Raw genomic sequence first — 24287 nt, forward strand, 5'->3', positions numbered from 1 at the left:
ACCGGATACCGGTACCCATCCCTAGTTATGATGTGATATGAAAACTTGCTTTGTTAAGGAAACCTACCTAGCTCAAACTTTGATTAACAGCCTAATGCTTCAACCACAGTAGGTAAAAACAGGTAAAAACAATGGTTGGACACTGCCAAAATTACTGCGACTACAGGTTTGTTGTGTGCAGGGTTTTTTTTCTGAATCCAACTTTCTTGCAACATTTTGGGAAGGCTCCATGTTTCTTGTTTCAACACATCAGTGCCCTCGTGCACAAAGGTAGGTCTATACAGAAAGAATCTTCACAGGTTGATGGGAAAGAGTCCTGACCTCAGCTACTTCTTGCAGTCTTGTTACCTCTGAATAGCTCCTTTGAAGATGGGGACCAGGTTTGCAACTACTCACGGTCAGCCACCATCTTCAAAGAGACTTTGGTGCATTAAGATGACAAAACAGCAACAAGACAGAGTCGGTCTGCCATCAGTTTGTGATTGAAGGAGTCAAATTGGCAATTACATGCAACCTATTTCTGATGACATTCCAAATATATACACAGAAATACACATAAAGTACTCACAGTGAGAGTCCAGCCAGAAACTCACAGATTTAAAAGAGAAACTCATAACATTCCTCCACAAATAGTGACGTGGTTGCTGCAGGGTGGTGATTTAACTCCAAAACGACATAGGCACTTAAATTTGAAATGAGTTGGGTTTTTAAAATCCAAGATAAATCTTTTTTGTAAAAACGTTAACCTGATCACGTTCTTTCTTCTTCATCATAGGAGAGGACAGCTCCAATTTGAATTTGTTGAATTATTGGCCCGCCGTTTCGTTTTTGTGTTATTAAGCAACAGGAAGCTTGACGTTTAAATCATCGCGCACCGCTTGAAGGGACGTTTTGCCTGCCTGTCACGTCAATGCATTTTAAGCTATCTACTTGTCATGTAACACTTTTGGTCCACATCTCGAAAATAACCTTAATTTGCCAACACAGAGAGCAGAAATTGCATTAGCGATGGTGGCCTGGGCTCGAAAACACTTCTTTTTTTTTGATGCCAAGGTCAGCAGTTTGACTCTTTGTCCTTGCCAACACAGGTAATGATTTTACTTTTTTATATTTTAACTCCTAAAAAGGAACAGTGAGAGCAGTAAGAGTGAACCAAAGCAGTAAAATTACAGTAAACAGAGGCTAAAATCTCTGCATGCAGAGATGCAGGAGGTTCCTCAGAACAAGCTACTTCTTTCACAGGTTTTTTCTTCCTTTCTAATAATATGTATATATATATATATATATATGTATGCTAATCAAATGCTCATTATCAGAACATCGAACAACACCCTGTTTCACACTTCATATGTCACTGTTGACTTTTTCAGTAACAAACCACAACAACGATCTTTCCCTAAACCTAAACAGGCTGTTTGTGCAACTGTGACAAATATAATCAACACAAAAGCAATAAATGAAAGAGAAACATGTTTCAGCATTTTGAGACTTTTTGAGGCGGAAATACTAATTAACAGTGTCTCTCAGTTATGTTGATGAAACAAAATAAGGGCAGAACTGCGTTTTCCCCTCTCAGAACATATTTGCTCTTTCCATTCAGAGTGTAAATGTCATTTTGATGAGACGGAGTTGCGAGAAAAGTTTCCTTTTACATGATTTGAATCGTTTGCACTTCATTGCTTTCGACAATGAAGATCCATTTAATTTTCAAAATAAAATAATGTAGGGAATTTGGGAGAGAAAAATGACTGCGTAGTCATGTAGACATAGTTACATTCTGGTATGTAAAGAGTGATGCGTATTAAGACACTGTGGGAGGTCATGTAACTGGGAGTTCTTTTTAGCACTTTAAATTGATCTCAAATCAATCGACTATTTATTTTTTCTATAACAAAGCTGTTAGTCTATATATTATAGTAAGTACATTGGAAAGAGCTATCACATCAGGTATATCACAGATATCAGCTGTGTGAAGCACTCCTTGAAAGAATCTTGAGTAAACTCTGGAAGATGGAGAGAGAGAGGCAGAGGAAGCAATTGTTCACCGGGAGGTAAATGAAGGAAAGTATAAAAGTGGGTAAAGAGCAGCTTGGAGAGCAGCATATGGCAATGGGGCCAGTTCATGGCCCTTTAGAGCCATAAGGCCAGCAGTGAGCTTAATGCGTCTGTCACATTTACTGCTTGTTATGTGTGCAGAGAAAAGTCTGTGGTGCTAGCTAACAGCTAACCACTATTTAACCATGAAAAAAAAAAACCCAACTTCCTTTTGAATTTCTGTGAAGCTGTTTCATTTGTGCCGTTATATAATCTCCACTGAGAATCTCCCAGACCATTACAGCAGCGGGCGCAGAAGAACTGCGCAAATAAGCTAATATTAAACGAGTGCCGTCGAGGTGCAGGATTCCAATCAGACAGTGAAAAGGAATTAACACGGTCTAACCAGGTAGGTGTGGAGATCATAGCTAAGAAAAAAATATATTACTTTGAAAGGCAGCTCAGTGAAAAATGGGAAAGTGTTTGATTCACTGTGGTTTCATCTTGATCAAGAAAGAGTTTGCTCTAATCTCATCAAATCCATCTTGGCTGCTGTGTTTTTAGAGAATTTCTTTCCTCTCTGTGTTACTGTGGCTTTACAATGTTGAGTCTTAATTTGACAACTCTTTGTCAAATGACAGGGTCATTAATTTGATTTTTTTTTTTTTTTACCCCTGCCGAATCTGTAGTTTTAAATATTTTAATATGTGATCTAAGGTTACATTTCCCCTGACTGATTGAGTTGAGTCTGAAACAGCCCTGAATAACTTATCTCGCAGATAGATGACACAGAGAGGGTGACTCCTTGTTCTGTCACTGCTAATTTGCAGCGCTGTTCATTTTATGCAGAAAAGAGTTTCCATCTGTCCCTTCAGACAACAAAGTAGTGAAGTGGGAGCAACGTCAAGACAAAAAGGAAATTAGTCAAAGGCATTTTGTATATGAACCAACTGTTATAAATCCACACAACTTCAGTTATTTAGTAAATCATCCACATTTAAGTGATGAAAATATATTGCATGCATTACTGCTGGACAAGCATTTGGATAGTTTTTACTTTTGACCTATATTGTTGTTGCAACAGTAATAATGTTCTGAGTGTGGACCTAAATAAATACAAAGGACCACAAATACAAAGAAAAAAAGCAACAATTACAGCCTCAGTTTTGAGCTTTTGCAGTCCCTTACTGCGTTCCTGAGGGTGACAGCTGGAACAGGTGATGTGAAGGACGCATCCCACCCAGCATGGCGCCTGTTCCAGATGTTGCCCTCAGGAAGGTGGTACAGAACAACAAACACTAAAACAAACAGACTGAAGAACAGCAGATATCCCAGGGCTGTTGCAATAATTCATAATAAACAATAGATGACATTGGTATGTCACCTTTTCACTAACCTGTACAATCTTCAGCTTGTGCATTTAGTAATGATTCAAGCACGCGCGCACACACACACACACACAGATAGATAGCTGTACATATCTATTTATTTATATTTTTGTACTGTTTGTACTGCGTTTACAGGTAATTCTTTTTATTTGTATTTTTTCCAGAATAGTTAGATTGCTTTCTTTGCACTGACTGGGACAGCAAATAATTTTGTTGTGTGTTTTTCACAATGACAGTGAAAGAATAACTTCCTGCGAACTTCAATCACTAAGGAAATAATGCAGTGTTCGTTGCTCTGGGTGAAATGAATAATAAAGAGGGTGGGGCACCAAAAACCTCAGTGTAACTGTAACTTGGTTGGTTGAGAGGAGGGTGGATTGATCGAAATATCGATAGTACTAATACCAATGCTGGTACTGTTGTGGGACTGATACAACCTCAATAGGATCAATACTTTGTTTCTGTCTTCTGTTTTGTTTTTTGATGAAAATACACCACAGACATACACTATGAAAAATGTCAGTGTTGACAGATAGTATCGACCGTCACATCTATTTTTTAATATCTCATAGCACTTAAAAGTGCTTTAGAGATAGGTACAGTTATAGTCCAGGTCTTCAAGAAAAAGAACACACACAGTTTCAAAACACAAGAAAAACTGGTCCTTTTTTATTGTGTTAACTAATTATTGTCAAAAGTAAAATCACAGTGATTTAGCGGTCATTAAAATGTGTTCAGAATATGCAAACTTATATTGATTTTCATGTTTCTTATAAATGATGACACACTGATTTCCAATTATATGCTGCCTATGTAATGTAATTGGTGTCTGTATACTGGACCTCTATTTACTTGGTATCGGATCAGTACCAAAATTGGCAGTACTGCGCATAGTTGCCTGTGGTTTGCATAGAAAAAACTGACTTGTCTGCAAACACTCACTAAATAACCACTCAAAAAAAAAAATGCAACACAAACTGGAGATGGGGAATGTTCACCTTCAAAGTAAAAGTTGTGCCTTACCACTAACATGTTTTAAAGGACACAGCTTTTACTTTGTAGATGAGTGGTGTGTGGTTTTCCATCCCACTCTTGACAGTTTCACTACCACTTGGCAAATAGTTGCCACGTGCTTGCAGACAAGTTTGTGTGTTCCTTAAAAAACAGGCACAACTGAGGCTATGCTAGCAGCCATAGGAGGCTCTCAGTGCAGCACCGCATATGTCACAATGGCTAGTTTCACCTAGTGACAGCAAGCAACCTCTTGCAACCCCTGACTAACAAGCAAGGGGATACTCATTTTTCCTTGACAACCAGTTGTTGCCAGGTGGTTTCCAACTTATCCCTATGTCTGTGTGACTGGGGGCCTAACTAAGTTAAAAAGAAAAGAAAACATAACCTAGACAAATGCACCAGTTGCACCACAACAAAGGCAACGAAAGTTAGTAGTCAGAGCCAAGGAGCTTACATACATGATGCAGCCACAGCTACATCACAGTTCTCTTAAAAATGTGCTTTCTCTTGCAAATGTTCAAATTCAAAAGGGTCAGTAAATGAAAATGTGCTTGAATGAAGTGAAAAAATTATACTTAAAAAAAGTGTGACGTGTGCTAACCACCGTGCTTATAGTTGAATGAAACCATAAGCACTCGCAATTAACTATTTATGGCTTTTAATGTTTCATAGCGGCACAGCGAGACAGAAATGCTTCAGCCTGTGGCTTTGCTCGGCCCTTCCAAAACATTTGAGGGTGTAAACCTTATCAAAGCACCATCAAGACCCAGCCTGTGGTGTACCCCGAGGTGATAATCATAAACCCATGAAAAATAAAATACAAGTAAAGAAAATGAGAACTATTTGTGATGAATTGGTTTTTTTTACCTACTGTAAAGCCCACGGAAGGACAAATTAGCTATCCTTCTCATGCATCAGTTACTCAGATACAGGATACACATAGGAATAAAAATATCCTGTGCTTCTGTAACAATGTGCAGTTCAAAACATTTTAAGAATTTAAGAATTGCATCATTTTTTTTCTAATGCTGCTCAAAAATTTGAATCCTCGAATCAGGCTTGTGGCAGCGAAAGAATGTGTTTTCCTCTCAATGCCTCCCAGGAGGTCTTAAGATTTGTGTTACCTGAAAAAGGTGACAAGCTACATGTTTCATGTAGCTCTCAGGGCCCTTTGCCCTCCTTGCAGCATAAGCCAGTGACAAATTCTTGTGGGCTCCAGGTCCGCGAGTGTCTTGTGATGTTTCTTGTTGTCTTTCTGAGGGTATGCCTGTGCCATCCCTACCTCTTCTTCCATGGGCAGAAAATCCCAATGCTGGAAGAATAGAAGCATTCTGAGGGCGACTAAGAACTAACAAAGCATTAACACTGGATGGAAATCTCTGCATTTTGCAAAAAACTTGTGCGAAGTCTTGAATAAATGTTCTCTCAGCTTGATACCATTAGTTCAAATTGGTTTGTACTGTGAGAACAGTTGATGTGAGAATAGCTCTATGATATCTTTACAGAAGAAAAGTAAAGCAAACATTTAGAGGCCGCACATGCAGCACATAATGCATCTGTCTGCTGTTTCAGTAGCATTTGTCATATCATCTCCTGCCAAAACTAGTTTCTTCAAAAATGACAATGTTAATCTGTTATTAAATTAGCAACATCATGGTGTTAACTGAAATGTTCTGAAAACTCAGTGTACCTTCAGATTTAAGATTGCTGTTTCTGTAACAGTGTCTTGAAATTGCCTTGGGAAAACCTGAATAACTGAACAAGTTATATATATATATATAATTAAATATTTTAAGAGTGTGTTAGGATTGATAATGAATGCAGCTGCTCGTCTCCTTACTGAGCGGCGTGTCTCTATTGCCCCTGTCCTTGCTCATCTGCATTGGCTTCCCGTTAAGTATCGCATTCAATTCAAAATCCTGCTGCTCACCTTCTGAATTATTAACAATATAGCGCCAAGCTACCTCATTGAGCTACTTAGATTATACACCCCTACTAGAGCACTAAGATCATCTTCCCAGTCACTCTTGGTACTGCCGAGACCCCGGCTGAAGACTAGAGGTGACCGCACGTTTGCCTTGGCTGCACCTGATCTATGGAATAACCTCCCCATCGCTATACGCAAGTCCGATTCCATTCAATCCTTCAAATCGCGGTTAAAAACCCACTTATTTAGCCTCGCCTTTTCTACCAGTTAAAGCTTGCTTGTTAGTTAGCTTAATGCTTATTCTTATCTTTGGTTTATTCTTAATTATTTTTAATCATTTTTAAATTTTTGACTGTTACACTTATTGCTCTTTTATGCTTTTATATGCATTTCTTTTGCTTTTGTTTTTTAATGCCATCTAACCTGCTAGCATGTTTTGGTACCTTGCCGTAGCCCTCATCCTTCCCTCTTACTTCATCTTACCCTCTTACATGTTAAGGGGCGACTGTGGCTATGGGGCGACCGTGGCTCAGGGGGTTGGGAAGCGTATCTGTAACCGGAAGGTCGCCGGTTCGATCCCCGGGCTCTCTGTCCTGGTCGTTGTGTCCTTGGGCAAGACACTTTACCCTACCGCGTACTGGTGTTGGCCAGAGGGGCCGATGGCGCAATATGGCAGCCTTGCTTCTGTCAGTCTGCCCCAGGGCAGCTGTGGCTACAACTGTAGCTGCCTCCACCAGTGTGTGAATGTGAGAGTGAATGAATAGTGGCATTGTAAAGTGCTTTGGGTGCCTTATAGCGCTATATAAATCCAATCCATCATTATTATTAAGCATTTTGGTACACCATTGGTTTTAAATGTGCTATATAAATAAAGTTTGTTGTTGTTGCTGTTGTTATAAAACCAACTTAAACCTTGTTATATTTGCATCAACTTATCTCAGAGAAGCTTTGTTGTTGAGGTTTCACAAGCCTGTTTTATCTGACTTTAACTTGGAGGACTTGTTGGAGGGAGAGTACTGCAATTACTAGTACGGAAGCCCACATTACAGATTTGATATTAAGAGACTTGGAAAGACAACAAACACGGTGAGAAATAACGTTGGTTTCCATGGATAAAAGACTTTGATGTCTGTAATCCCGATTCACAAAGCCACATAACCTCACAAGTTTGTCTCACTGTGATGTTGTCAAATTTGCCGAATTCTTAAGATTGCGTGTTGTGGGACCAGACACTTCAGGGGTGGGCTATCTTTTATTCCGTCAGCCGGTGTGTTTGTGTGATGTTGTTCTCGCTCACATTTACAAGACTATCTGATTCCTTTAGCTTTAGCTGAGCTGATAACAGCTCTGTTGTGTGCCAAATGGTGATATCTTACCTTTTCCCTTCACTCACTTTCTATCTCCCCTACCTCACTTATTCTTATCGGTGGCCACTGTGTGCGTGCTAGGACAAAGGTGCTATTTGAATTTAAGTGCATGTGCGTCTGCTTTTTCTATAGAAATATCAGTTTTTTGGGTCCTCCATGCTTTTATCACATAGGTGTGCCCGATGGATGAGAAGAGGAACATATTATGTAAACTGCAAAGCCAGCAAAAGGACTAATAATGTACTGCTTTAATGGGCTGACAGCTAAACATAAACCAGCACACATGAACGAGCCTGTTATCTTGATTAATATGTCTCAGCAGAAGGAATGAATGGACAACTCAGAGAGCCAGAGCAGCTTCTCTTAACCGTCTCTTAATCTTTTCTTTTTCTTTATCTCCTTAAACCCTTCTGTTTTTTTAAATCTTAGGCTCTTTTAATTTAGTTTTTTTTTAACAGTAGGTTTTCTGGCCATATTCTACCTGTCTTTTAATAATATCTGTGCGGAGCGCTCAAATGCACACTCTGCTTTTATCTCTCTCCTTCATTCTCTCACTTCTTTTAATTTAAACGCTGCCTTATCGCAGCAAAATGTTGTAAATATTGGCTCAGCGCAGGTGGGGAACAGCAATTTGAATACACTTCAAAAGACAAAATTAAATGTTTAACTGACAAATGAAGCGTATCAGAGCTAATGAAATGACAGTGCTCCTCTAATATGTGCCGTTGCGTGTCTCTCCCCAGGTATGTGGTCCTTCTCCGTTTCCGAGCTGGCCATCCCGGGCGCTGAGATAGGACGCATCTCCGCAATGGACGCTGACCTGGGTGAGAACGCCAAGCTGGAATATACCATCCTGGAGGGGGAGAGCGGGGACACGTTCAATATCACCGGACTGAATCAAGAGGCGGTCATCACGCTCAACAAGGTGAATGAGGGATGACAGAGAATGAGGGGTGGACAGATGGAGGGAGATATTGATGAAAGAGTGGGCAGGAGAGGAGGGAAGGGTTTCGTAAAGGTTACCACAGATAGTGGCTGAGGAGGAGAAAACCAGAGCTAGAAGAATGAGCAGTAAAAGAGCGCACATATGGAGTCATTTTGTAAAGGTAAAAGGCAGCAAAGGAGACAGGAAACAGATGATGAGGGGGAGGACAGACGATGACACGGGTAGTGTAGGCCGGTCTGTAGAGAACAGTTTTGTTTTGCCTATGAGTCGAAGCACAGCTAACAACATGCTGCCTAAGCCTATTAACCTGGAATTACCTGGAACTAACAATAATGCTATATAAACTCACACAATTCATCACTGAACAGCCCTTTCAGCGAGGACTTTAATACAGCTGAGCTGCATTCTTCTTACCTGTTTTCCTTATTTGTCTCCCGTCGAGGAAGAGTGTATTGTTGGGTTTTTTGACAAATGAATCTCCGGCTTGATTCCACTCACTGCGAATCAGCCTCTTTTTATCAGCACGTCCATCTGTTTAAAGCAAACATAATGAAATATCTCCGCAAAACTCAATCCAAAGCGTGACACATCCAAATGCAAATGCTTGCAGTGGCAGAGTTGAGTGTCATTTTTTTCGAGGCGGTTTGTCTCCGGCCTTTTAGCACATCCTTGCATGAATTGCAGAGCATTTGCATGTACAAGAGAATCAATAAGGCTCTGGCTTTCTATTTTGAGTTCAGTTGGAAAAATGCTATCATGCACAAATGATAGAACAGATCATTAGCCATGCAAATGCAGTCTATATGGATGTCATTTAAATATCTTGCCCTGTGACAGCTGAGATGTGCTCCAGCCCACCACCGACCCTAAAACTGGATAATCGGAAGAGAATGGATGGATGTATATTGTGATATACTATAAAAAAAAAGCATGGTTTGTGTTAAAATAGCTGTATTAACTGCATATCACAGCACAAGCCTCTCCTTCATTTTCTTGGTTATCAGGGTGATGAGTCCTGTAACCAGCGTGAATCCTACCACATCTGATTTTTGATTGGTTACATGAAATTAAGCCACAGCGATGCCACAGATACATTTGAAAAAAGAGATATTTTATTTCATTAACAAAAAGGAACCCAGTTGTCTACATAGACACCATTCATCAACTTAAGTTGATGTTGGTGTTCATTTTTGTAAATGATGGTCTTATTTACAGAATAAATTAGATAATAAAGCAGGGTTTGCCTTAGCGGATGGTTAGCTTGTGATTGTCTAGACATCACTGCATGAACATGCTGTCTTTGGTTTATCAGTCAGAACCATCTCTCACTTAGGGATTCATGGTTCATGTCTGCTTTAATAAAAATGGGATTACAACAGCCAAAAATGCTCAAGTTGAGGCTTTAAAATGAGAGGTTGCAGTTGTTACATCTATTCTTTATATACAGTCTCCTTTTTAACCCCAGCAAGAATCCTTCCCAGTTGCTTTTTTTTAATGCAGGCTGCAGATGGATAGATCCCTTTAGTGTAAAGCTAGAATTTTTGGTTTCTGTCATTCCCCAAGCTGCCTGCCATGCTGACTGATCACCTTTTTGCACAGGTGTATGGGCATTGTGGAAGTGATGACTGCCAGTGTGCCTTGTATCCGTATGAGGAGAGGAATCACTCATGCTCATGTGTAGTGTACATATGAGCAGGGCTGTGGGAGGCTAATATGAGCTATGGTGCTTTGATTTTAAATGAGCTCTTCAGAAGTGTCGAAATACATATGAGTCGCCTTTATTGTTGTTAGCCGTTTCTCTGACGTGTGATATCAGTCACTCAGTCAGAGAGCGTGTGCTTCAGCACGTGTTGTGCCACCTGTGTTATACTGCCAGGTGTCATACCCATGAAGCTGCAACAAAAGAGAAAGCATAATTTTGCGTGTGCTCGTGATCACATGTAATATGATCAGTCACCTGTGTTACCAGCGTAACACATTCTTCCTCTGCGATTGAGCTCGATTGCGCACGATGAGTATTAAAATCGTATCAATGAGCGGCACACCGCACAAGGCCATGTGTCCACTCACAAAAACAAGCACATATTGTAGACGTTCTTTCACACAAGCCCACATACAAAGTCCTGATGCAAAAATGACAAATACCACAGCTAGCACACCAGATCTGCTGCTGGGAATTCAGCGAAAACTTCAGGACATTAGTTAGTCTGTTTACAATAATGAGTGTACTAATGCGAAAATTCTTTTTGTTTTTCATTTACTTTTATACATTTTTTTATTAGGAGCTAACCCTGGACCTACAAAATACACACCCTCCATAGAAGGCATTGAGATTTGGACTAACATATTAGTCCAATTGAATTTACTGGCAATACACTGAGAAAAATATGGAATATTTCCAGCCACCTTGCTAAGTACACCTGTACAACTGCTCATTAATTTAGAAATCTAATAAGCCAGTGTTTCCCAACCCTTTGGAGCCACGTCACATATTTCACATTAGAAAAATCGCACAGCACACCACCAAACAAAAATGTCACAAACAGCATATTGATTATTTTTCCCAGCGGACCAGATACAGCAGAATTGGCTCGGTTTGTCCCCAGTATACCTTTCCTGCTTTCTTCTGAGCACTACTCATGCTAGGGCCTTCATCTGCGTCCGAAGTTTCTACAGGACTCAGGTCAGATTGACTACTTTTTCAGACTATTATGTAATTTCTTTTTCATCTTCTTCTGTTTTACTAGCAGTTGGCAACCCATTTAATTAGAGCAGGTAGTTGTACTGCCCTCTAGTGGAAGACAATGTAATTGTTCTGCCCGTTACTCAGGCTGGTCGCTTAGAGTACTGATCAGGTGGAACCAGACAATCTTCTACATCACATCTGATCATTTCTCACGGCACTCTAATAAGCCAATCATGTGGCAGCAACTTGCCATATGCATTTTAAAAATATACTTTTTATTGTCCTGTGTTTATGGATTTCCAAGCATGTATTGGCAACTGGGACGGTTGCAGTGCCCTCTGGCACTATTCAACATCAACACTACCACATGGTTGAAGGGTGTTTCTCCCATCTGTCTTAAAATTTTTATTTACTGTCCATTAAAAAGGCTGACACAGATATATCAACAAACAGCTCACTTCTGCTGATATATCAGCGTGTCTGAGTAACTGCTGATCCAGTGAGAGAGAGGCCAGAGGCGAACGGCCAGACTGCTTCAAGCTGATAGGAAGGCATCAGTAACTCAAATAACCAAGGTACGCAGAAGATGATCTCAGTAGTTTACTATTTAGTAAAGAAATTAAATTACTACTAATAATAATACAAACAGCAATGCTCTTTTTAATTGTACATAATGCAAAACAAATGCCATATACAGGCAGCTATAGTACATGCTATGGCTCATTGTATGCTCAGACTGTCTGTGTGTCTCTCTTTCAGAATGACTGACAGAGCACTTCTACACTAAATAGGGCTCAATTAGTTCCATCTATTAAAACTGCATAGGCAGAAATGAGTGCTTTTGACTGCGATCCCCCAGGACCCCAGTACATTTGAATGTTTAAAAAAGCACTAGTCACAGCAGATAGCAGGAAACAATGAGTCACAAACTGATTGGCCAAATAGTGACAAACTGGAGCAATAGATCAAAGCATTTCTAAGATGTGACAGACATTTTGCCTCTGGGGTCTGTGAGAACCCCCGTCACCAGGATGAGGTTTTTGTTTGGTTGTAGCATGTTTGACTTTATGGTAGCGCTAAAGCTATTTCTTCAAAATGTGTCACACTCCTCAGCCAACCCGATGAGTTCTATGCCAGAGTGCTGGAGAGGAGAATCCATCTTTTAGCTGGACAATGCGGTTTTCTTTCTGGTCGTGAATTGCTGGACCAACTTTTAATCCTCTCGAGGATATTGGAGGATGCGTGAGAGTGGGCTCATAATACTTGGCCAGTTATTCCACTGTATCCCTTTGGGAAGTTCCCTTATGGGAGCTTGGTTTGTATTTGCTGGGAGTAAATTAGAATTTTTATATTTTAGATAACTGGATGTAAAAGTCTGCACACTTTGTGCCATTAAATTCCATGAAAAATCTTTGCAAATGCACACGAAGCTTGTGAAACCTTTTCACGTCGTTTTTGGGAAATGAAAACTGCAATCTGGCTAAATCTGCAGAAAAAACAACAAACAAAACAAAACAAAACAGAAAAAAAAGCTATTTGTATTCCAAAATTGATGTTGTTTTTATTTTTGCTGGTGAGTGCCTGACTGCACAAATGCTCTGGTTGGTGTACTGGAAGCCATGCAGGTGTGCATACCGGTGTATGCGTGCGCATGTAAACACTTGAAATTTCTGTGAATTTATCATTGTGTCAGTTCTCAGCCTTGGGTTTGCAGGATTCGTTAAAAACAATCCGCACCCAGAGGTGGCGTGTAGAGCAGGATTTCCAAGTTCCTTTGAAGAGACGCGCCGAGGTAGAGCAAGGACTGGATACGGTGAGAGGTGCAAGAGAAAGAAATCTAAGCCAAGGACCTGGGAACAAGGCGAAAGAGTGCGGGTGAAGAAGGAAAGAAACGATGGGAGAGCTGAAGGAGGAATGTTAAATTGAGGTCCTGCGAGGCGGTGACAGCAGAGAGTGCGGTATAACAAGGGGGTTAGAGTAAGAAGCGACCGAGAGAGATGCGCAAAGAGACAGGGAGAGAGACACAGTGACAGCCATGGAGAAATTAGCTCAGCTATACGCTGCGAAGCACAGGAGGTTAGAAATACCCATCCGGAGAGACAAGCAGACAAAAAAAGCTGAAAAAAATAAATAATAAAAAAGAGAGGTACAGTTATTAGGAGAGGGGGAGACAGCATGGCGACAATAAGACAGACTGAAGAAGAGTTGGGGAGAATAGGTGAGCATCAGCATGTGGTGAATGGTGAAAATCACATGTAAACAATTACACTAAAGACCTCCCACCTCCAGCATTAGCTGCACTGGATTCAGCCACAGACGCAAGGCAAAAAAAGTACAATTAATATTTCAACATGGCCTCCTCTGCGCTGCTTTACTCTCTCTGCAAAGGCACCAGAGAAATAGATTAGAATAGATTAGAGCAGGCTTGCTGTTCCAGTTAAATAAAACTGGATAATCACAGGTTACATGTGGATCAATTCTGAATGCTTACAAAGTGGAACATATATTGAATATTTACAGATGCTGCAAGGCACAATTTCCTGAGTATTTACAACAAGCTGTAGCCCCAGCAGTATTGGGATTTAGGTGGGGGGTAAAGGTGGGTGTGTTACACAAACTGTATGTGAATTTAAAATAATCAGACTTCAGTAGGTTAAAAGGATTTAGCCTTTCAGGGAATTCATGCATAACTAATGGAAATCATGTATGATTGGCTACGATTAATAGAATTAAACAAACAAAGCATAAAATTAGCGCTAAGCTCCCCCTCAGTTTATACTTCATGAAACAAACAAAAATAAATAAATAAAACAAAATGTGTGTGTGTGTGTGTGTGTGTGTGTGTGTTTTCAAGCGTGCGTATGTTTGGGTTGCGTTAATAATGACTCATATGCCCTGCTGTCCGTTTCCCAGAGTCATAAGGCTTTCACAGTGTGAAGAATTTAAACAGAGGAGTGAGATGATCTGTGCGCCTCCGGAGAAGGAAGGATTTCCAAGTGGAACAATTTGTGTTGCCACAGAGCCGGCCTTGACCTCGCTGGTCATCTCGCTGCTGTGGGCTGAATCTCTTTAACCGCTGATCTACGGCGTGCATTCTCTCACAGGCAGAGATACGGAGAAACGAACACGCACATCTGCACAAGCACCAATAAACCACACACATATATATAGATATACAGGCACGCATCAATATTACACACTTGACCTCGCAGCTCCCTGTTCAAACTTTGGAGATTGAAGAAAAAGAGCTACACGGAGAAATGATCGCTTATCTGAGGGTGGGGAGGGCTGCGTCTTTACCTCAGAATGATGGTAGGTGGGTCGGAGCGCCAGGAGGGTTAACAGCAGATTAGAAGGAAACGGGGTCAAAAGAGATGGGAGAAGAGATTTGGGGTGTGTAAAATAAGACAGAGAGAGAGAGAGAGAGAGAGAGCGTAAACGAAGGACGCGGACAAAGAATCAGACTCTGGATGGCGCCCCTTTGAATAGAGAGGAGGAGAACATCCCTGTGAAAGGGCGAGGGTTAGGCGGGGACACGCCATAGAAAGCTGGGTCATTAACAGCCTGTAAGTCTGGGTGACGACTGAAGCTGCTTATCATCGCTTATTTACTGTCAGTCCCACAGAGACACCCCCTAGCAATAAAAAGATTTCCCTCCTCCTCTATTTCCACTCTTCCCGTCGCCCCTCTCCTCTTCCTCCTCCCATCATCATCAGCCCCCCCTCTTTCTGCATCTTGTTACTCTCCCCGTCTGATCTCCATACATGTCCAAAGAAAATGCAGTGCACGGGAGACACACAAGCTCACATGCAAACACACACACATGCCCTCCCCCACCCAATATCTGCCTTGCTCCCTCACCTCGTCCTCGCTCTGTTTTGTGTCTGGAGGCCATGTCTGACAGTGTGTGCTGTTTGTGGCTCTGACTCAGCCTAGGTCTGCCTCATTTGCATTCACACATGGAAACACACATTTCCAGACGCAAACAGGCACAGGCTAATACACACATCAACAACCCATTCACTCTTTTTGAAACTAATTTCCTCTTTCCAGTTTCCTCTTCTTCTATAGTCTGTATTCTATTCCTCTCTGCTCCCTGACTGGTCAGCGCTGCTTTGCTGCAGCTATTTACGTACACATCGATTCTAATGAACGTACACATTCCTGCTAATAGATTTTTGATACAGCATGCGAGTGAGGCCACAGACTAAGGAGCAGGTAATTTCAGAATTAGGAATTTCTTGACATTGCTCTGCAGCAGTGCCCCCTAATGGCTAGCGGATAACATTCACGGGGGGGGGGGGGGCCTGCTGGTTAAAGCTTCCTTGAATTTTCAATCCACTAATCAGAATGAAATTAACTGGAGCAAGAAGTAGAAAAGAGAAAGACTCAGCTAATAGGCAGAGGTGCTTTACATGCAAATCAGACAGGTGATAAAGGGTCTAGTGTGTCTGGCAAGCTGAGGTCACACACATTAAAAAACCAGAGACTCTGAACACAAACATAACATAATAGCCCGTTTTCAAAATACCTCATTACACATATACTGAATTAAGCAGCATCTGTATAACAAAGTGGGATCACTTGACGCAACACTAAACATGTCACAACATCATTAAGAAGAATCTGGCGGCATCCCAATTCAGGAGGCTCCTTTTGAGGTATGTTTACGGGGGGGTGCTGTGAGCTGTGTAAGCCTGCTATTTGCGCGCTTTTCATTTCCTCCTTACCTGGGGGACAAGCAAGCTCACGCGTGTGTCAGTTTGCAGTTATTATTTCCATATGCTCTCACTTAAAACGGCTGGCTAATCCTCGGTCACACGCCAGCAGCGTGCCCAGGATTATCTGTGTTTGTTTTCTCACGCGGAGGAGAGATTGTGTTAATCTCCTCACAGGGAAAGAGAGAGAGAGGGAAAGAGAGATGGAGGAAAAGAAAAGAAGAAGAGAGACCAGTGTATTGCTTGTAAGTTTTCTTAACAAAAAGAAAAAATTGAAAAAGGGAAGACACGAGACCTCTGAGAGTGAAATAAGACAGAAGACGAGACAAGTGACAGAGGGATGGGGAGGCAGCAGAGGAAGAACAAAGTCAAAAGGGAGATTTAGGAGAGTCTTTGTTCTCTCAACTCTGCAGTAGTGCTTGTTGGCAGAAATGTCCAAAGCTGAGTTTGTCATCAGACAAATGTGATGTATGATCTTGATTTAGAATGCACAAAATCAAAAAGGAACTCAATCTGCCAAGGACAGCGGGGTGCTGAGCGCACACTACAGACCATATATATACACACTGTGCTGCGTACACCCACTCGCATGTGTGTTCACCCTGAATCACACAGGCTTCCATAACCTTTTTCTATTTAACATCTACTACGGTGAAGGCAGGGAGAATCGCCTCCTCAGGGATTAGAAGCCTCAGCCGCCCATTAATGTACAGTTATTGTACAGTACGCTCAATGTGCGCGTGCACACTACCGCGCACTTTCTCAGTCAAGCGTGCAGGCCTATGGCTCGGCCTCTTTGAGGAGAGATGTATTATGTATTGCCAGTCTTGCATGCAGGTTAGCTAATTAATTTCTGCTAACTGTGAAGCAAATTTTAAAAGGTATAGAATTTGAATTTCAAAACAGACCATTGGAGCGCCGCATCACAGGACACGAGGTTACACTTGTAGAGCGTGTGGGCGGGGAAGCAGAGGGGAGTGCTAACTAGGAGTGAGAAAGTATGTATGTGTGTGATGCTGATTTAATGATTATTTTCAGTTTGTTGACTTTTCTGGGTGAATATCTGTAAAGGTCAGGAAATCAAGCCTAGTATTGAGTTTTGAAACTGCTTGTTTTATTTAAACAGTGTAGGACGGAGAGATTCGTCAATTTTCAGTGATATAAAATGAAGGAAATCTACTGGGGAAAAATCTAATAAAATCAAGGTGAAACATCACAAGCAGATTAACTTAAGACTAAATTCATGTACTGATTTTTTTTAGTACAATCCCTTTATGGCATTACCTTGTTAGACATTTCCCTTTGACAGTGTTCTTTACAAGACAAAATCACCCAGTTCTGCACTCTGGAAAAAACAAGTGTGATTCATTATCACGTTCATCCACCACTGTGTGGGAAAACCTCAGGCAATTTATACTGTATGTTTAGATTCTTATCCATCACATACAATACCATCGGAGAGGCATTTGCTTGGTCCTAAATTCATTCTGCAGCAGTGCAACAACCCCAAACATGCAGCCAGAGTCATAAAGAACTATCTACAGTGACAAGAACAGATGGTAGAGCCCGCAGCCCTGGTGTCAACATTATGGAGTCTGTCTAGGATTACATGAAGAGACAGAAGACACCGCGAAAGCCTAAGGTCGCAGGAGAACTGTGGCACCTTCTCTGACATGCTTCCAACAGCCTACCTGCCAAGCAAAACCTGTGCATGGGCATCCAGAGGACCGGTGCTTTTCTCAGGGCAAAGGGTGGTCACATTAAATATTCATTTGGTTTGCATTCTGTCGAAAAGGCAACTTTATGGCATTATTTCAAAGGTATCAAAACCTTTTCTTTTTTTAAATTCTGTATTTCATGCAGTAAGCGGCTCTCAAAGGTGCAGGCAGGAAGTAGAATTAAACAACATAAGGCTCGGGGGCCAGAATTGACCCTGAAAACACTCCAGTATGGCCCATGGGATGGCTTTGGAAAATGTTAAGGGCACAAATTTTGGACTTGTAACTGTATTTTCATTTGTTTTTTAAGCTTTTTTTTTTCTTTTCTTTTTTTTACTGATAAAGACCTCCTTAAAACATTCATACTACATCTAAGTAAGTAATACATAAACAATTAAATGAAAGAAAGAGTATTACTTTATTATCTGCTATAGAAATTTTTATTTTTTACATTGCACTTTTTTCTCTAATATTAGGATATATCTGGGATTTAACCTCTAATGAGACCACAAATATGAGTTTGACATCCCACCTTCAGGTGGTCCGAACCACCTGAAGGCTGGTGCTGTCTGTGTGGGGATGTTCTTCCTGTGCTTGCATGGACTTGCTCCCACAGTCTAAAGACATACATATTAGATTACCAGCCAGTAGGTGTGAATGTGAGTGTGAATGGTTGTCTGTCTCTCTGTGCTGGCCTTCCAAAAGACTGATGACCGATGGATGAATGGATGGATTGCAATGTGCAAGTAGTATTTTTTCTTTCTCTTCATCAAGTCAGACTTGATTTTCCCTCTGTTACTGCAGTCTGCCCATACCTTATTGAGAAAATTCACATTGTGTGAAGTCCCACTACCTCATTTAGCATACAGTGAAATTGTTAAATGCAGCAAGATTGCCATTACCGTGAAGTACAAGCTGCAGGGGGAATCGTGACAAAATGTGATATCTTGTCAGCGGTTCAAGAAAGGTAAGAAACTGAATTCATGGACCAGAATATGAAGATTAAGACCTGGTTCAGCCTTAGATGTACAGTATTTTACTTTTACATTAAGATCACTAAAACAACAGTATAATGGCAACCAAATGGCTGACAGTATTATGCTGTAATGCTCATATTCTATCCAGCACTGCACTATAAGATTTTTTTGCAGTAAGAAACTGCTCTAGATTGCAGTAGGTCCACTGTATAATCACAGTTTCATGCTAGCTAATCTGGCTGACAGTACTTTACTGTAATTTTACAGGGAAATTTGTTACAGTGTATCACTCAGCCCCATCTCCTCTTCTTTTGGTCTCCACTACCTCTGCAACAGCCGTCTTAAATTAATGTTAAGCTAAGAGTTCAAGCTGCTCTAAATCACAGTCTCAGCCTTCAGTGAAGGTGGTGAGCCAAGGGTAAATGAAGTCAGCATTACTGCTTTCTTATTCGGCGCGTAAGGAAGACGCCTGGGGTTTGTGCAAGTGACATGCAATCAGTTGGTGGCTACGCTGCTTATGCAGCTAATGTCAGCAATCCACAGCAAAAATGCTCTGTCAAATTTCAGGAAAACCATTTTAAATATGAGCTTTCTTTGGCTTGAAATAGACCAGAATTTGAACCTTTGTTCCTTGTGAGAGGACATTTGCAACAACTGCATGTGGAACCTCATAGGTCCTCCAACATGACATGTGTATGTATGTGTACAAGTGTCTTACAAGTAGATGTGAATACATGAGTGAGGATTTTTTTTTTTTATGATGACAAAAAGTAAAAAGGTAGACGAACAGTGGGGTCGCTGTGTCCTTACTGTAAGGGTGTAGGAAGGAGAAGGATGAGTGTGTGTTGTGGTTTGTCAGAGCCGGTGCCCTGTCGCGCGCACACCAGGGAGGGAAAAAAGATAGGTGTGGGCGGGTAAGTCGGGGACTAGGTGATGGAGTGTGTGAGGCAGCAGAGGAGGGGGAGCGGAGTGATGGAGTGCTGGGTGGAGGGAGGGCGGAGGGTGATGAGTGTGTGCTCACAGTGTAAGTGACACCTCTCCTCCTCAGACAGATTGTCTCTCTCTCCCTGTAATGGGGACCCCGTTAGAGAACCTTTTCCCTCCATCTACCACCCCTTCTGCACACACACTTTGTCACCATTCCCATGTCTCTCTCTCTCTCACACTCTGTAACAATTTTTCTTCTGTATTTATTTTCTTCTATCTGCTCAGATATGTCCACAAATTGGCTACATTTCTGTGCATTTCAATTCCCCCCATTCTCTGCATAATTTTTAATCAATCTGCACCTCGTTCTGAGACCGCTGATTGTCAAGCAGTTTACGCTGGTTTACAGCTCAGAGAGCGAGAAGAAAAGCGAAGGAAAAATAGCAAACGAGAGATCAGAAAGGAAGGAGAGGGAGGATATCAATATTCCCACTGCCGGTGGGATCCTCACAATGATTTTCTTCTCAGCTCCTGTTTGAATCTGACAGCGAAAATTCTGCATAGCTAGAGAGCCCATTTATCCCTTGTCCAACATAGTTCCCCGTGCCAATCACACTGAGATGAATTATATGCGTACTTGCTTTTAAGGACACTCAGATACTCACAGAGGATCTGAGGATACACAGGCTCAAAGAACCACTTGTACTTCCACGCACAAGTCCACACACACACACCTGCCATTACCTCAAACAGGTATTTTGAACTAGACCCAAACGTGTTCGTTTTCTGAAATTTAATCAACAGCAGGTGTATGTCAGGGTGCGTGTGTGAGACAGTGGATGTATGTGATTGCTTGTGTGTGCCCGTGCCCTCACTAACAATCATCTCAGCAAACCAGATCAGAGGCTATCTCTTCGCTTCAGAGGCGCCGCGCTGGCGGGAGAGCGACGCGCAATCACAAAGACACCTCAGACAAATAGGCTTCATAACTTGTCTGTAACAAACAATCACTGGGGCCTGAGCCCCTATCCCAAATGAAATCTCTCGCACCTGTGTAGATGCAAGGATACAAAGGAATTTTTAATGCTCCCCCGAGTCAGGTACGAGTCTCCATGGTGATAGCAGAGTCGCTATGGTGATAAAGAGATGGCGTTCAAAACAATGGAAGCATTTTTATGAAAAATGTGAGGGAGGGGGGGTCTTATCATGAAAATATATTCTGTATAGAGCCATACAGCCCAAACCATTTGTACTCCTAATGAACATATGCGCACAAAAGCAAGTTTCATACACTTTACAGGGTCTGAAACTATGCCAACCAGCATGTTTGCAACATTGTAACACAATATACAACCTGCCAGGTACCCACCAACACACTTCCCACTGTTTTTGCTAACACTGCAGTACCATATGAGCTAGATAAAATGGTCATAGCAACTACTCAGTGTAGCACGAGTCTGCATGCACATAGCAACACTACACTGTAACAAATGTACTTTTTAAAATAGAATAAATGAAGACAATTTTTACAGTGTGCCCACTGTAATTATTCGTGTACTGTAAAAAAATCTTTCTGTGCTGTACAGAATTGAAGATTTATTGTATAATAATTGTTCCATTGCTATCACACTTGTTGACATAGTTTGGCTTATACAACTATTTAAAGCTACCTAAAACCTTGGAAGCAGACCATTTACATTTCGGTGAGTCCCAAGTAAAATTGCTGGATTAAACCAAAAGGGCTTCAGTTTGCTGTTAATACTGATTTTTTTTACTTAAAGTAGGGTAAAGTATTTAGCTTTATTCACCAAAAAAACACTACATTGCAATACAAAATATTCTGTATTTTTACTTTTAAGTCTCACCAACACAGTATTCAAACTCTACAGATATACATCATCCATTCTTAGCATGTCAACATTATCCAAACATCAACTCCAGAAATGTCAAACCAACATCCAAACAAGTAGTTACCTCGGTGTTGAAGCTGTGAAGAAGCCTTTCAACTTTTTTTGAGCATCCGGAGTCTCATTGGCAATGCTGTAACATCAACGCCTCATGAATGTCTTTTCCAACTTCACACAAAACCCACCATCTAAGCATCCACCCACAACATCCTTCAAAGTATCGCTTCAAAAAATCCAAACGTCACAACATGTAAGGTAACCAGAATATTATTCACTCTAAATTATTCTTAGATGCTTTAGGATGTGACCGTTCTCTAGCCTGCGCGAGCTCTTATCTGTTGGAAGAATTCATTATTTTCCGTCTCTCGGCTTTAGATATGTAATTTAGCAGTCATTTGTGGAAAATTTAGTGTGAGAAATAGACCAAATGAAGGCACGTTAAAAAAAAGGCTTTTGGATCTGATGTTTGTAACAGTGACATTTGCATAATTTCTCGCTTTTAAAAAATGTCTCTATTGCTCATTTCAAAATATGTAAATGCATAAACCTTAGATGATTATACTACGCAAAAAAAAACCCTTTCATTTTACACAACTGTAAAGCTTACCTCGTTCTTCTCTCTTCCACAGGCCGTAGACTATGAGAGTCGGAGCTCCTATTCCTTCTCTGTTGAGGTCCTTAACCCGATAGTGGACCCCCGCTTCCTACGTCGAGGCCCCTTTAAAGATCGGGCTTCAATCCGAGTTGCAGTCCTGGATGCGGACGAGCCACCGAGGTTCTCTCGGGCCAGATATCACATGGATGTTTCAGAGAACTGCCCGCCGGCCTGCACAGTGGGCCGAGTCAGTGCAGTAGACCCCGATACTGGTCTGACCAATAATATCAGGTAGAGTACAAAGCCTCTGCATTTCAGCAGGGCATGTAGTCTTCCTATACATTTAGGTTGCTACTTTTCACTGTTGAGATAGCAAACAGCCTACCTGGGCTCCTTTTGAACAGGTTTTTTTTTTTTTTTTTTTTTTAAAAAGCTAGTCTTTCCAGTTTTCATGCTGAGATAGTAGCTGTAACTTAATCTTTGGTGTAAAACATGACACTGGTATCAGTTTTATCATCTGCCACCCAGGAAGAAAGCAAATAAGCCCATTTCTCAAAATGTTCCTCTCAGTATTTGCTGTTTATGAACTCATAACAAAACAGCTTTACAGGAGTTTTATTGCTGAAAGACAAATCAAGCATTTAATGGTGCTGGGACTTATATATATCTTCATTTGTTTTACTGTTTTAGAGGATATCATTTGTTTTTTGTCCAGCCACAAGCAAGGGATAGCCAGGCTTTTTGAATTAAATTCAAAGCAGGCTCTTCAGCTAAAAGAAACAAGACACAACAATAAGAGCTAACCAAATAAAAATAAGCCAACCAAATGCCCACACAGTGTTCCCACGAGCCAGACAGAAACCACAGACGCTTGCAGCTTCCAGTGCTTCGCTTGTGTTTGCGGTGGGTTTTGTCTCAAATAGTATGAGGAGGGAAGCAAGCGATTTGTCTGTAAAAACCACAGAAAACCGTGTCCCAATTAAAAGCAGAAGTGCTAAAAGCGAGTATGTGGGGAGGAATGATAGCTGGTATATTCATGGAGATATTTAGATAATCGGTAGCACTTCAAAAGAACTCTTATCAGCTGTGATAATCTCACTATATTAATTCTTTGGCCATTTGAATGCCGACTTCCTTATCGCTCCCTCACACACTTGCCCTGTCTGCTTCTTTCGCTCCGCACCCCACTGCCTTCCCCGCTTGCATCTTCCTTTCACTCATTCTTTCGATATTTCTCCCTGCCCTCTCCTCATTTCACCCGTCTATATCCTCAAACCCAACTTTCTCTTCTTCAGGTTCTCCATTGATCCTCAGTCAGACCCAGAGGCTCTGTTTCGTATCACACCAGAGACCGGTCTCATCACCACAGCGATGGAGCTGGACCGGGAGCGTGAGCACTGGCACAACATTACAGTCATCGCCACCCAGAGAGGTCAGAGGTCACTCTTCTTACGACACTTAATCCGGAGACATCGTTAGAAGTCGTTCATTGGATTATTTATTTTATTAGAGCTAACCCTTGACAACGAAGCTAGCATTTTCCCCACCTCTGACACCTTAACCACTGATGAGTAAGAGGTTTAAGAGACTAGAAACTGTGTTTTTTACGCTATCTGAAAGGCACAGTATCCACTGTATGATGCAGTTTACTAAGCGGCTTAGCTCTCAAGTCATCAAACCATGAGAGAAATGCTGTTTGGCGCCATGAACAGTTTGTTACAGCGCGTCAGAGAATCAATTGATCCGTATTGTGCAAGTTATCTGATGCCGCAATAGATCTGTTCTCGTAAGGATTCAACTGGAAACACTGAATTAAAGCAACAAATCGAACTCAGGCCTTGATTTGCCGACAGAACATGATAGCACAGGGGATCGGTAAATATCTTTCTGTTTCCAAGTATGTAGGATGTCAAGCAACAAGACAGTTAAGTTCAAGTTATACATGTTCCCTCAGTAAAAAAATGATAAATAGAAAATGCCAGGGGCATGATCATCAGTAGGTTCCACTAGTAGCTGCTCTCAAGCTTTCAGTCATGATTAAGGTTATCTAACTGTCTCTTGTCATTTGTGCAATTTAATTAAT

The 24287-nt window shown here is 41.3% G+C and overlaps 1 protein-coding gene across 1 annotated transcript in view; it reads left to right on the forward strand.

Moving 5' to 3' along the window:
• cdh24b (cadherin 24, type 2b) overlaps window positions 1-24287 on the forward strand; it is a 155740-nt gene that overhangs the window by 114107 nt on the left and 17346 nt on the right. The window contains exons 6-8 of the mRNA XM_005740228.1: window positions 8474-8655; window positions 22239-22495; window positions 23500-23636. Coding sequence (XP_005740285.1) covers window positions 8474-8655; window positions 22239-22495; window positions 23500-23636 — 576 coding nt within the window. The remainder of the gene's footprint in view (window positions 1-8473; window positions 8656-22238; window positions 22496-23499; window positions 23637-24287) is intronic.

Source organism: Pundamilia nyererei, unplaced genomic scaffold (genome assembly GCF_000239375.1).
Source record: "Pundamilia nyererei isolate P.nyererei 1_Seehausen unplaced genomic scaffold, PunNye1.0 scaffold00098, whole genome shotgun sequence".
Classification (NCBI taxonomy): Eukaryota; Metazoa; Chordata; class Actinopteri; order Cichliformes; family Cichlidae; genus Pundamilia; species Pundamilia nyererei.